Consider the following 11,954-nt stretch of genomic DNA (forward strand, 5'->3'; position numbering starts at 1 on the left):
GTAGATGTCTTCCATCTACCTCGATGGCGGAGTCGCCTGCATCTTCAGGTTTCTATGTAGACCGGTTTACGTTTCACTCCCGTGATTCATAGAGATATCTACTTTCAAAACGCTGAGTTTCGGTTAAATTCTGTGCAGTGGCTTTAACTCTATCAGCTGTTGTGACCATGCCTTAGAAGGTAAGGAGTGCATCCCTCCTTCCAGTTCAGTAAGGGCAATGATAGACTTGTAGCTGGCTACGGCCCTGGAGTGGCCAACCTACGCGGCAAGACGTTCTGTGCTCCCCCTGGCGAGAGCGATGCTAGTACCTCGACTCGTCGTTCCAATACATTGTTCCATGCAATATCTCCGAACCCGTGGCCTGCATTCTCCAACCGAACTTCATCGCCACCCATCGGTTCAAATGACTGGCAATCTTGACGTTTCCCACGTCAGTAAGGTGCGACTCCTGTGCAATATCATTATGCTGTAGGATCCCCGTGGTGTCAAAATAATACACGAATTTTTCCGGTGCCTCGTCAAAATGTCGATAGACATTTTCAATCTCCTCGACATATTGCGGCGTCTGTGTGTACGTCATTCTGGAGGGAATAAAGTCTCCCCATAGAGACTATCGGGTACGTTCTAGCTTAGCATCGCATCTTTATAGGCCAGCTGGGTGTAAGGGAGTAGTAATGCGGCATCCAGTGAAAAACATCAAGTGTCACAGCACTTACCATAAGGATAATCTGCGCACTAGGCCAAACATGGTGGATTCCATTTATGAACTCCACGTAACTTTTCTGAAAATCTAAGCTCGACACATTGTTTACGGTGAGGTTGTCATTTGCACCCAGGTTGATGATCACCAGATCTGCGGGACGATGGGCACCAAAGTCCCACTTTGGAGGACTTGTGCCGTAGATCTGTTTTGCACGCGGGGAGCTGTCACAAGTATGATACCATTGGTATATCTTTGTGTGTTAGATATTTCTCAGACAGAAGCACCAAGAACCTAGAATGACGAACCTGACCGTGGGGATTTCCCCAGCATTCCGTATCATGGAGGCAGATCCCAGAGTATGCCTTTGATATATATTAACTTCGTCTTGTGTCTGGTCTGAGGGCAGGATCGAGTCGTCAAGGTCACGCACAGTGATAGAGTATTCCACATCTCCGAAGCCTGCCGCAAAGTTGTACGCCCATGAGGATAGTCCTTCATAGGTTGCGTATTGGCCTATACTGAGGCTGAACATTTCGCTCAGCAACCAGGTTCCCAGACAGGCGAGACCGAGGCGACTTACGAATCCCCGATAATTTCAACCACTTTTGGATATTCCTCCGCTTTGTAAATCTTCGCATCAGAGGCTACAGATACGCCTGCTAGTTGGATCGTATGACACTGTCAGTCGGATTCCATGTGACCATTTACAAGGAGGAGACGTATCCGTATGCCCAGTTCGTCACTGAAATCCATTAGTGAGAATTGGCTATTCTTCGACCACATTCTCTCGTACTTACCTCTCAATTCGAATGATTTTCTCTCCTCTATTGCAGTCGCGTTGAGCGCAGCAGTCCAATCGCCGATAAACTGGTACGTAGAATTGGCTGTGACGTTGGAGAATTGCCAATCGAGGCCCCCAAGCATGCAGAACAAGTCAGAAATGGTGGCTGCCGCAAAGATAGGGCAATAAAAATAAAACAAACCGATATGCAACCAGAACACCTTGGTCCGTATACGGACCAAAGCTCAAAGCCAGCTGTCGCCCGAGTCAATCCATATCCAAAGCGATTGTTCGGGGTTGGGACGGGGAATCATCATTCGGGTCGCTCCGAACCTTTTTTCCAGTAAAGTCAAACTTAACCCCTGGTGTGCTTTATTTATTTAGAGATTTCCTTTAATGTAAGATTGAAAAAGGGCCTTACGACCACCCTATTTCTTCGTTGTTAGTAGTGCACCTTGCATCATCTAACCAGGTAGAATAGAACAGACGTACAAGATATAAAATTGGCATCCCATCGTCCCTTATATGATATCTCGGGGGCATCGGGTCCATATTCTCTCCACAGGTTGCTGCTGTCGCTGGGGGAAATCAGTCGCGCCTGCCCTGGGTAGGCTTCTTCTCTAATCTGGCCGTTCTGCCAGATTGTCGCAGAGGCGAACAGCAATGTGTCCAACAAATAGAGAAGAAGGATATTAAACTGGCACATCCTGGACAACGTAGACCATCAGCTGTGTTAGTCACGCCACTCAATCTCAAACCAATTTTGGGGCCAAATATTCTTACTCATGGACAGAAGGAGCCGAAATTTCTCGTGTTTATACATTACGTCTTAAGGATCAATCAACCAACAACGAACCATCTCCCAGCCCGTGCCCAAAACTCTAGCCCGGCTGTGGGCGTAAGGGGTTGTCTGTGCGCACATACCATACTATGGTCTGCCTGATCCCATATAGTCTCGGATCATGGTTTCCCGGCGCTGTAGACAGAGATAAACGCAAGCAAGGGATACCAATTTCCAGGGCCTTATGTGGGGAAACCAGTATGCAAATGATACCTCTTTTTCCTGCCTCGTCACGAATTTGTTCTGTTTATTTTGGACACATCAGTTGGCCGCTGCGGCGGGTGTTACGTGGCCACCTCATTCTTATAATGTGAGTCGGTTTAGCAAAAACATACGGGCCTACTGATCTCGAATTCAAACAAGTTCATGTTAACTGGCAAGGTTCAGAAAGCTTAGGTGTGCTTGTTGGGCATAAAGATAAATACGTTAGGTTTCCGCCACAATCAGTCCGGCGGCTTTATATCGACATTCATATCTTCCCGGCTGAGTAATGGCGTGATCGTGAAGAAATATTGCTCAGCTGTATTGAAAGGTTATTCTAATCTATATTAGAGACTATCATCAGTCAAATGCGACAACTCAGCGCAGTATACAAATGGAGGCAAGGGTTAAAAAGGGAGAAGATAAGGGGACGTTGATGAACGATGCCCCTGTATCCTATAATTTTCAGGGAACCCTATTTTTTTTTTTTTTTTTTTTTTTGAAAAAAAAAGGTCAAAAGGGGGAAGCATTGGACCGTGCATACTGTAACACTTGGAGGAAATACGGCTGTCCTAGGCTCTGACGTGTCAATGACAGCTATGCCACAAACCTTGTAGGGTTGGAAAAATGTAAAGACTTCTTGCAGCATCGTAGCAAGTTAAAATATAGACCCAGTTACCCTTATAGTTGGACAGATGTATGAACAATTGCATGATATGCTGAATAGATATATGTCCAACTGTGTTGCTGGCTGCTGCTGATCTCCTAACCCTGGACACATTTAGAGGTTGAATAATGCAGTCGATGCTGGGAGGGCCCTAGTTGAGTATGCAGTTCCCTTGAACGGAAGGAAGGCTACTAATGAATGACCTCAAGAGCGAGTGTCAGAGATAGGACGAGCAGTCCTAACTAACTGATGTTATACATTTCGTTCAAGTCCCCCAGACAACATTGAGAGGTTTCGCCAAATGTTCAACATTCTGCACAGCAAAGGCAGGCTCTCACATACCAGACAAAAATGGCCGAAAACGGAGAATTTTGACTAAGAAAGGGAAAACGTAAGGTATGGCAAATGACAAATGCCATTTCTACTATGAAAGGCTGGGAAATGGAGCTATATGTTCTCTCCCCAATATGCGCAGACTAACTCGCTCTTGGCTATTGTTCTGTTCTACACATCTATCAATCTTCTAACCCTTCCACCTGAGGAAAAGAACGTCAATAAATGCATAAAAATGGTCGAGTCCGGCCTGATCCTGTTTTACGCTCCCGACGTGAAGCTGTCCTTTAGAGCGAAATTGTTGATCAAGGAGAACCCGGACGTCGCGGAGCAGGTCCTTGCCCAGCTGCCAATGCAGGGCACCCTGGGACATGTTGTTATTTCGGGGCAAGCCATTTGGTTTCCGACGCGCATCGTCCACTTGGGGAGAAACAATATGGTACAACGGCACCCCGGTGCTGTCTATCTCAACGCCGTGGGACAGTCTCTGTGCCTGACATACGGGACAGTGACCGAGAGTGCGCTAGTGAACAAGGTGGCGGATGTTCTTGAGGAGGATCTTCCCACCCTAGAGAGGCTCGGGTACCTTGTCTATGAGCAAACCGTGACCCAACCGTGCCGCTCGGTGATGACTATCAGCGTCTCCCTGATGCACCAGAAGCCAAAAGCGAACGGGTCCCGGCTGGCTGGGGCTGCAACCATATCCACAAACTTGGACTGTACCTGGCGGGTGGCCATGCACGTTATTGAAAGCCAGATAGAGCGAGTATGGCTGCAGAAACCCGAAGAGATCGAGAAGATTAGCTGGGGAATCATCGAAAGTGGCGCCGGTAGTGGAGGACAGTGTTTCTCGGTGATGGTGCATCTGAAGTCATTTTTGCTTCATTTGGGCTGCGACGTACTGTATCGACTACTAAAGGTTTCGCAGTACGATGACATTACGCTGCGAACCCTGATTCGGATGACGAGGGAATTCATCCGGGATAATTTCAACACCTTCGAGATGCTCACCGACCTGGGCCTCCCCAACATGCACGACATAGGTACAATGTACTCCAATGCTCTGGAAACCTTGTCTAGCAAGGAGCAATACAGGCAACTGACTGGAGCACTTTTTACCTACGTGTGTCGAATGCACCGTTGGGTTCACTTCATCTTTCCGTGGAATATTGGCGTGGCATTTCCACATCGCAACGCTAAGGACATCCTCTCATTGGCAACCCTAGTCAGCGGCTCTTCAAACACCGTGTCCCTGCCGAAGGCAGAGTAAGCAAGACTTTCGTTACAAAGGGAGCTGGAACCGTGTCCGCAGAGAGCACAGAACGTCATCTAATATCATGGAAATAGGTGGATGTCTGACTACATTTTATCGGTGGAGTATTATATTCGAATAAGATTGAGGGTGAATACAGTGAATAGTTAGGGCCTCTTTGAAATAGGAATATTGTGCATCGCTTATAGTACCTTAGCTATTCATTTTTGCTTTTATTCGTCCATTTGAATTTTGAGAGAGAAATTCACTCAACCAAGAGGGCTCAAAATCTAGTATGATAACATTCACTCCTCCACAATATCTATAACTTTAACCTTGACTTTCCAGCGACCCTTCTTAGCTCGGGGTGCCACGAGGTCTCGCGCAAAACGGACATCTTCTGCTGTGGTATCATACAGCTCCATATCGAAACGGTGGGCGATAACGACAATGGTCTTATATATCTCCGCATACGCCAGGCTGGAAATGGATATGTCAATGAAAAGAAATGGAATATGGGATATCAGTGAAGAAAGGACATAAGACCTTTTGCCCAGACATTCTCTGCTCCCTCTCGTAAACGACAAAATATATTTCGATAACCTCTCGCCTCGTTCGGAAGCCATTACCCAGCGGTCAGGGTTGAAAGTCTCCGGGTCCGGGAAAATGCTCGGATCCATATGCACGAAGTAGCTTGATATGCTTACAGGTGTCTTATCATATCTGAATTAGCGGATATGCATATCCTCGAGGCCTCCTGGGGGGCCCGGCGGGGACATACTTACTCCAGCTGGTATTGTATAAGATCGATATGTTAACGCTTCATAGGGCGCAACTCTTGGGAATCGGCTCGCTCCACCAAAAGAGAGGCGAAGAGCCTCGTTGACAACCCCAGTCTGTATGGTTCCCAAAGATGTTAGTTGTTTCGTCACGATTTTAGGGCCCCTCGCGGAGAGGATTTGATATACCAGGTAAGGAAGCTTCTCAAGGTCTGACCACCGTACCACACTGGTGGGGGTCGGCAAGACCACTTTGAGCTCCCGGCGAAGTTTAAGAAGTATGGACTTGTTCTGCAGTAAGTGGAATGCAGCGACGAGTAACGTATTGGTGGTAGATACTGATCCCGCAACAAGTAGGCTCATCTGCTCGTCCACAAGGCGTTGGACGGCCCTCTCCTCTGGAGGTATTTTGGGATTGGTAAGAGAACTATAGAGTGTTGTATTGGAACGCGCAGGAATCGAGTCTGATTGGCAACTTTCTTGCAGGGCTTCCAATGACTGCTGACGGATTTTATCCTGCAGCTTATATATTCCCGCTATTGAAGGTTGAAACTTTGTCATAATCCACTCTGGGAGAAGACGTGCCAGCGTTGCTAGAGACGGTAGAAGCTTGTTAATAGGTGCGCTACAACTAATCGCATCTATCGCCGACGTTATAGAGCTGCTGAAATCATCATTTTCCAGGAATCCGTAGCTGCTACCATAGCAATAATGTGTGACCACCTCGGACACTAGGGCGGAGAAGGCGACATCCAGGTGAAGCACTGTGCTGTCCAAATAGGCTGCCTGGAAGCGCTTCTGGAGTTGAGCAAGCTTATTATCGATTAGGGGCTCAAGGTTCTTGATAGCCTTTCTGGAAAAGAAAGGGCTAAGGACATGTCGGCGTAACCGATGTTGTGTGTGACCGAGAGTGGCCACGAGGGAGTGGGGAGCGGAATAGATGGCGGCGAACATTGGGTCTTTCTCGCGCACCTTGCTTCCTGCAGCATATATCTCATCGTAGAACTCGGGGTCTGTGACATGGACTTCACGAGGATTAACACGTACAATGGGTCCTATGAACGTATTAAGGGCATGCACACAGCCGTTACTGAGCCATTCAGTCTTTACCATATTTTTTATGCATCTCCTCGATTTTCCATAGGAACATTCCCGGCCTGATCACATTATGATAGAACTCATAGAGGTGAGTGATCGCTGCCAGCTTTGGCCCCGGCACCTTCGAAAGCGGATGGAAATACAGACGATAGACGCTCCTCAGAATCACCGCGCCTGTGAGCAAGAGAAGAAGGAACAACATTTTAGAGAGATGATTCCTCCCAGCAGGGACTTGGTAAATAGGTCCAGAAGCAGTCCTTGTTGTAGCTCGTCTAAGGAATAGATGTCCGTCATTGCCTGATCGTAGTAACTGACAACTCCCAAGTGCACCGCTTGCCCCTTACGGAACTTGTCAACCTAGGCCAAAGGGCTGGAGCACGACAGAGGAATGTGCTTGTCTGGTTGCAGAACTTGGGACCCCGAGTGCGTCCGTTCTCAGACTCGACAAGAATGGCAAAATGGCTGTGGGGACGTCCTACTTTATTAAGTCAGTCCTAGCATTCGGGATGACACATCGCTTTCACGAACTTGTCCTGCATTATCTGAAGGTTGAACTAACTGCAGTGCCTGGCCTGCAGCCAAACTACTGGGAATGACGACTTGTGTTCTAATGACCTGCCGGAATCGACCAATCCAAGGGAGAGGTCAGGTGAGACACTCCCTTGCTTCCTTGGACGTGGCAAGGGGGTGGGCTTCTGGCCGTGGTCGTCAATTGTACTACCTCCGCACTGTGAAACGGTCCAGATGAAATATGCCGCATTCAGCTGTTGGCGTGATGAGGGCACTAGTCCAGTAGCATTGAAAGACATTCCGGGTATATGTTACTGTCCGAAATAGGACACTCTAGGATCAGTCCCTGGGCTATCAAGGCACAAGCTAGGGCTGATACAGTGCCAAGAACCCCAATGCTGCATAATTTGGATAGAACACTTTCGATACACGGTCTTCAGAGCTATTTAGCAGCACGGAACCCCGTTCACCCTTAGCGACCATCAGGGCTGATCTCATTGAGCTACCTGCATTCTTACCACTCCGAATTCCACAACTGCTCTGTTTGAATCACAATGACCGTCGCCGAATTCTATGACTCGGTTGCTGCTTCGTATGAAGCTGCCTTCGCTCACAATGCTGGGCTCCTGAAGCTCGTCAACAAGGCAATGAATTACTTGCCTGCCCAGGCCCATGTCCTGGACATCGGATGCGGCACTGGGAGACCAGTAGCCTCCATCTTAGCGGACGCTGGCCATCAGGTAGTCGGAATTGATATCGCAAAGACCATGGTGGAGCTAAGCCAAAAGAATGTGCCTAGAGGCCGATTCGAAGTCGCCGACATGCGGAATTACGACGGCCCTGCAGGGACGGAGCATCTGGATGCTGTTTTTAACATCTTCTCGCTCTTCCGCTTTAATCGAGAGGAGATTGAATCTTTTATTAAGAGATGGGGAAGCTGGATAAATATTAATGGTCTGCTGTGTATCGGTACAATGGCTGTCGACGATTGTCCTCCGGACAGACTACTTAACGGGGCCGACACTGACAGTCTTGGCACCAGAGAGGTGCGAAACTACTTTATGGGACAGCAGAGGGTGCATACTCTCTTTACAAGAGCCGGATGGGTGCTCCTATTGCAGCAGAATGGCTTCGAAGTTGTCGATCAATGGATGGAACTATTTGTGCCCCCGGAATGTGCTCAAACGGACGACGCGCCATTCTATTATATTATCGCGAAGAAGGTCAAATAATTCATACTTCTTTGTCTGAGTACGGATGGCCGGGTGGAGAGTCCTAAATGTTCGTGTTAGACACTGTTGGGATAGCATTCATCTCGACGTTGTTTTATGACATTTGGGCATACTCTGACAGTACTCACAGGGGCCATCCCTGCGAGTATACATTTCTACAATTGTACGGACACGATGAATATTGCACCCACTACAGAGCTGCGGTGAAATTGGACAATAATCGCGGTGGCTGTCATTACAAGCTGGGACGTACATTGTAGACATCCGCGCTGACCAATCCATCCCCTTGCGTCACCACTAGTTGTCCACCATTTGTTTTTCTAGCTTCTCCTTCAAGTACAAGGTCCTCTCTAGCATATCCTCCCGCTTATTCGCGTGAGGATACGATACATTCAGAGGGGGCACGTCAACTCCCAAAAACTTACATAGTGGCTCCCACCCGTCTTGCGCCTTGAAGACCAACAGTCGGTCCGGAGAAACCGTCCTCTTGATAAGCTCATTGCGGGCGTGAAAATCCTCAATCATAGCCTTCCGATCATCAAAATTCTTCAAGACCCCGTTCTTGATAATGGCTCTGATCATAGCCATGGTGTCGGCCATCTGTTTGGGCAAATCGAAATCCGCACTGGCCCGCGTAACGTTGAGAACGCCTTCCATTGAATCGTACCAGCTCTCGGCATCTCGAACAGTCAAGATCACTTTCGCATCTGGGTACTTTTCGACGAGTTGTTCCCAGAACGCCGCGGACGGCCAGCCCACGGCGGCGTCATGTTTTTCAAAGACTTTATCCCAATCAGGGATGCACTGGCCCTGGTAGGCTTCCGTAAAGAGGTTGGGATCCTGGTCTAGGTCTAGCATCATTCTTTGCATATGATGACAGGAAAAACTGGGACATGATAGGTATTGTTAGATGTAATTGATTTCTTTCATGCTTTGACCTTGTTTGTATGTTCGTTGCACAAAATACTATAACAAGATTCAAGGAAAAAGATGCTTACCMCAGCATCTCCAACGCTTTGCACAAACTTAACGTGCCGGTGCGACTGTATCCGGGTGCAATCACCTTGAGGGGTGCCATTGTGATTGAGGGCGGGAGGATATCACTATTATCCACTGTGACTTGAAGACTTTAAAAGTGGAAAGGTAGAATCTGTATTATCTGTCAGGGCTTCTTCAGTTCATGGTCATACACGATATCACTGTCTGATATATAATCCAGGAGTCTGCAGGTCGACGAAAGTGGCCACGCCGAGAGCGGAAAGACGATCGCAGGGTCGTAGGGGGGCCGTCCATGGAGATACATGCTTTTGGCTACTCATTTCTTTGGGTGGGGTTTTCTGATTACCCCTTACAGATGCTAACCACAGGGCGGCTCAGCCAGTTAAGTCATGACAGAGGAATAGAGCGCCGAGTTCTGCATCCAAGCCCCCAGTCGAGTCGCTGCCTCCAAGACCAACCCTGAATACTTGCTCAATGCCGATGAAAGCAAAATGTTGTTTCGGCGAGGCAGAGAGCCCAGCTATTATCGGCACCGTTGGTGATGTATTCGGTATGAGCTATATGCAACTGCTAGCTAGGAACTAGGCCGATTAATCTTCCGTTCTCATACCGCGATTAAACGTTTGCCAGTCGACGGGATCATCTCAGGGCGTGAAATGTTGCGGAGCGAAGTCTCGGCCGCTTGGTGGGGCGTAAGTGGGAGACGCAAACAGCGATTGTCGAGCCTTGGTATCACCAGAGCACAATAATACCCATTTGCAATTCGAAAACGGGGAGCGGAGGGAGAAGATAAGTGTTCGCTAATTACACACCAGAGTAACAGTCGGTCTCCAGTTCATCCATCACCTCATCAAAAGTAATTGCGAACATATGCCCCGTGGCGGACGTACCATACCACACAACATGTCGACGCCAAGGCAACCATGGGGTCACCGCTGGCGGTCGTCGCAGTGGTTCACTGTCATGGCAATGGCCACAGCTCTCTTTACTGGTAATATGACAACCTGTATTCCGCTTCTTTGACTGACCGGTGAATGACGATCCGTAGATACTTTTCTCTACTCCTTTCTCGTTCCTATCCTTCCCTATGTGATTGAAGATCGATTAGGATTAAAGACATCCTCTACCCAGACCATCACTTTCTGGTTGCTGGCAGAAAGTGCGGGGATCTCAGTGGTGGCGAGTCCGATATTCGGGCATTTTGCGGATAAGTCAGGCTCAAACCGTGCTTGGTTGCTGTGGGGATTGGCGATTGTACTTACCAGCACTGTATTTGTTGCCCTTGCCACCTCCTGTAGGTGCTGACGACCCAGCGCATTTGGCATTCTCACCACTAGGAACTAATCGCTTGATGCAGTGGCACAGCTCTTCCTCGCCCGATTGTGGCAGGCCATAGCCAGTAGTATTATCTGGGTGGTCGGACTCTCAACAGTGGCAGATACGGTCCATACGGAGCATATGGGGAAAACGTTCGGTCTCATCTCCCTGGCTGTTGCTCTCGGCTCTTCGGTTGGCCCAATGCTGTCTGGCGTCGTCTTTGAGCTAGCCGGATACTGGGCGGCTTGGTCTACTGCGTTTGTTATTATTGGGATTGATATTGCCCTTCGTCTACTAATGTTGGAGAGACGTTCTGGGGTCAGAAGCGGTAAGCCCTGGCACTGTATCCCTAAAACTCGTTATTCCTTGTACCGGTACGAATGTTCTGAGCTCACACTGTGCTAGGACATACAAATGGCCCTGCGGCCGAACAGGCTTCGCTTCTCTCCAACCAGGATAATAGGGCTATTCCCGCCACAGAGGAACGCACTGGCCTGAGCTTCTATACGTGTATTCTGAGCAAGTCGAATCTTCTTGGTGGCATGTACTGCAATTTTATTTTCGGTCTCCTTCTGACTGCATTTGACGCCACCCTTCCCTTACATGTTCGGGAGGTTTTCCACTGGGGTAGCGTTCCTGCCGGCCTCATGTTTGGTGCCCTGCAAGCTCCAGGAATCGTCATGGCCCCCATTATTGGCTGGCTGAAAGACCGCGTGGGAACAAGAGACCCAGCCGTCTTTGCATTCACCTTGCTTGCTCCGCTGTTCTGGCTTTTGGGCATCGCAGGGACGGACCTATTTCCATGGGCCAAACAGTGGGGATCGGTTCTATATGTGTTGTGCATGGTCTCCATTGGAATTATCTCCACGTTTCTGAATGGGTCAGGGACAATTGAAGCGACACGTAAGTTGAATATTGACTCTAGTTTTTCGCAGTTTGACCCCGTGTCCATATTGGCTCAGTTGTTGACGCTTTCCCAGTCACCGTAGAGCAACTAGAGAAAGAACACCCCGGCTTATTTGGCCCACACGGCGGTATGTCACGAGCACTGTCACTGACCAGCTTGTCCTGGCCCCTAGGGACTTTTGTTGGCCCAATCCTTGCTGGTGGACTGCGGGACCAGTTTGGTTACTACGTTCTGAACTGTGTGGTCGGTACGTATATACATGCGGCTGTGGCTCATTTGTTTTGTGGCCCTTTTCTCACCTTAGGCTGGCTTCGCAAATGCTAACACTTCACAG

At 48.7% G+C, this 11,954-nt stretch overlaps 7 protein-coding genes across 7 annotated transcripts; 3 read left to right on the forward strand and 4 right to left on the reverse strand.

Annotated features, from left to right (window-relative positions):
• Positions 1 to 301: 301 nt before the first annotated feature.
• Asppvi_009331 (SGNH/GDSL hydrolase family protein) lies at positions 302 to 1,627 on the reverse strand (the record flags this gene model as incomplete). Its single annotated transcript, XM_043305188.1, has 5 exons — positions 302 to 610; positions 717 to 924; positions 1,009 to 1,227; positions 1,284 to 1,362; positions 1,501 to 1,627. The coding sequence occupies 5 exons, from the start codon at positions 1,625 to 1,627 to the stop codon at positions 302 to 304; spliced, it is 942 nt and encodes a 313-aa protein (XP_043161123.1).
• A 2,134-nt stretch (positions 1,628 to 3,761) lies between these two features.
• On the forward strand, positions 3,762 to 4,796 carry Asppvi_009332 (uncharacterized protein; the record flags this gene model as incomplete). The annotated part of the gene is made up of 1 exon (XM_043305189.1): positions 3,762 to 4,796. One exon carries the CDS (start codon positions 3,762 to 3,764, stop codon positions 4,794 to 4,796), a length of 1,035 nt encoding a protein of 344 aa, XP_043161124.1.
• Positions 4,797 to 5,083: 287 nt separating this feature from the next.
• Asppvi_009333 (uncharacterized protein) lies at positions 5,084 to 5,458 on the reverse strand (the record flags this gene model as incomplete). The annotated part of the gene is made up of 2 exons (XM_043305190.1): positions 5,084 to 5,258; positions 5,382 to 5,458. The coding sequence occupies 2 exons, from the start codon at positions 5,456 to 5,458 to the stop codon at positions 5,084 to 5,086; spliced, it is 252 nt and encodes an 83-aa protein (XP_043161125.1).
• A 48-nt stretch (positions 5,459 to 5,506) lies between these two features.
• Asppvi_009334 (putative cytochrome P450 oxygenase) lies at positions 5,507 to 6,857 on the reverse strand (the record flags this gene model as incomplete). Its single annotated transcript, XM_043305191.1, has 2 exons — positions 5,507 to 6,612; positions 6,668 to 6,857. The coding sequence occupies 2 exons, from the start codon at positions 6,855 to 6,857 to the stop codon at positions 5,507 to 5,509; spliced, it is 1,296 nt and encodes a 431-aa protein (XP_043161126.1).
• Positions 6,858 to 7,719: 862 nt separating this feature from the next.
• On the forward strand, positions 7,720 to 8,397 carry Asppvi_009335 (class I SAM-dependent methyltransferase; the record flags this gene model as incomplete). Its single annotated transcript, XM_043305192.1, has 1 exon — positions 7,720 to 8,397. The coding sequence occupies one exon, from the start codon at positions 7,720 to 7,722 to the stop codon at positions 8,395 to 8,397; it is 678 nt and encodes a 225-aa protein (XP_043161127.1).
• Positions 8,398 to 8,694: 297 nt separating this feature from the next.
• On the reverse strand, positions 8,695 to 9,267 carry Asppvi_009336 (sulfotransferase family protein; the record flags this gene model as incomplete). Its single annotated transcript, XM_043305193.1, has 1 exon — positions 8,695 to 9,267. One exon carries the CDS (start codon positions 9,265 to 9,267, stop codon positions 8,695 to 8,697), a length of 573 nt encoding a protein of 190 aa, XP_043161128.1.
• Positions 9,268 to 10,299: 1,032 nt separating this feature from the next.
• Positions 10,300 to 11,944, forward strand: Asppvi_009337 (MFS transporter; the record flags this gene model as incomplete). Its single annotated transcript, XM_043305194.1, has 7 exons — positions 10,300 to 10,387; positions 10,445 to 10,690; positions 10,754 to 11,041; positions 11,119 to 11,616; positions 11,694 to 11,747; positions 11,793 to 11,867; positions 11,925 to 11,944. The coding sequence occupies 7 exons, from the start codon at positions 10,300 to 10,302 to the stop codon at positions 11,942 to 11,944; spliced, it is 1,269 nt and encodes a 422-aa protein (XP_043161129.1).
• Positions 11,945 to 11,954: the final 10 nt, after the last annotated feature.

Source organism: Aspergillus pseudoviridinutans (genome assembly GCF_018340605.1).
Source record: "Aspergillus pseudoviridinutans IFM 55266 DNA, scaffold_7, whole genome shotgun sequence".
NCBI lineage: Eukaryota > Fungi > Ascomycota > Eurotiomycetes > Eurotiales > Aspergillaceae > Aspergillus > Aspergillus pseudoviridinutans.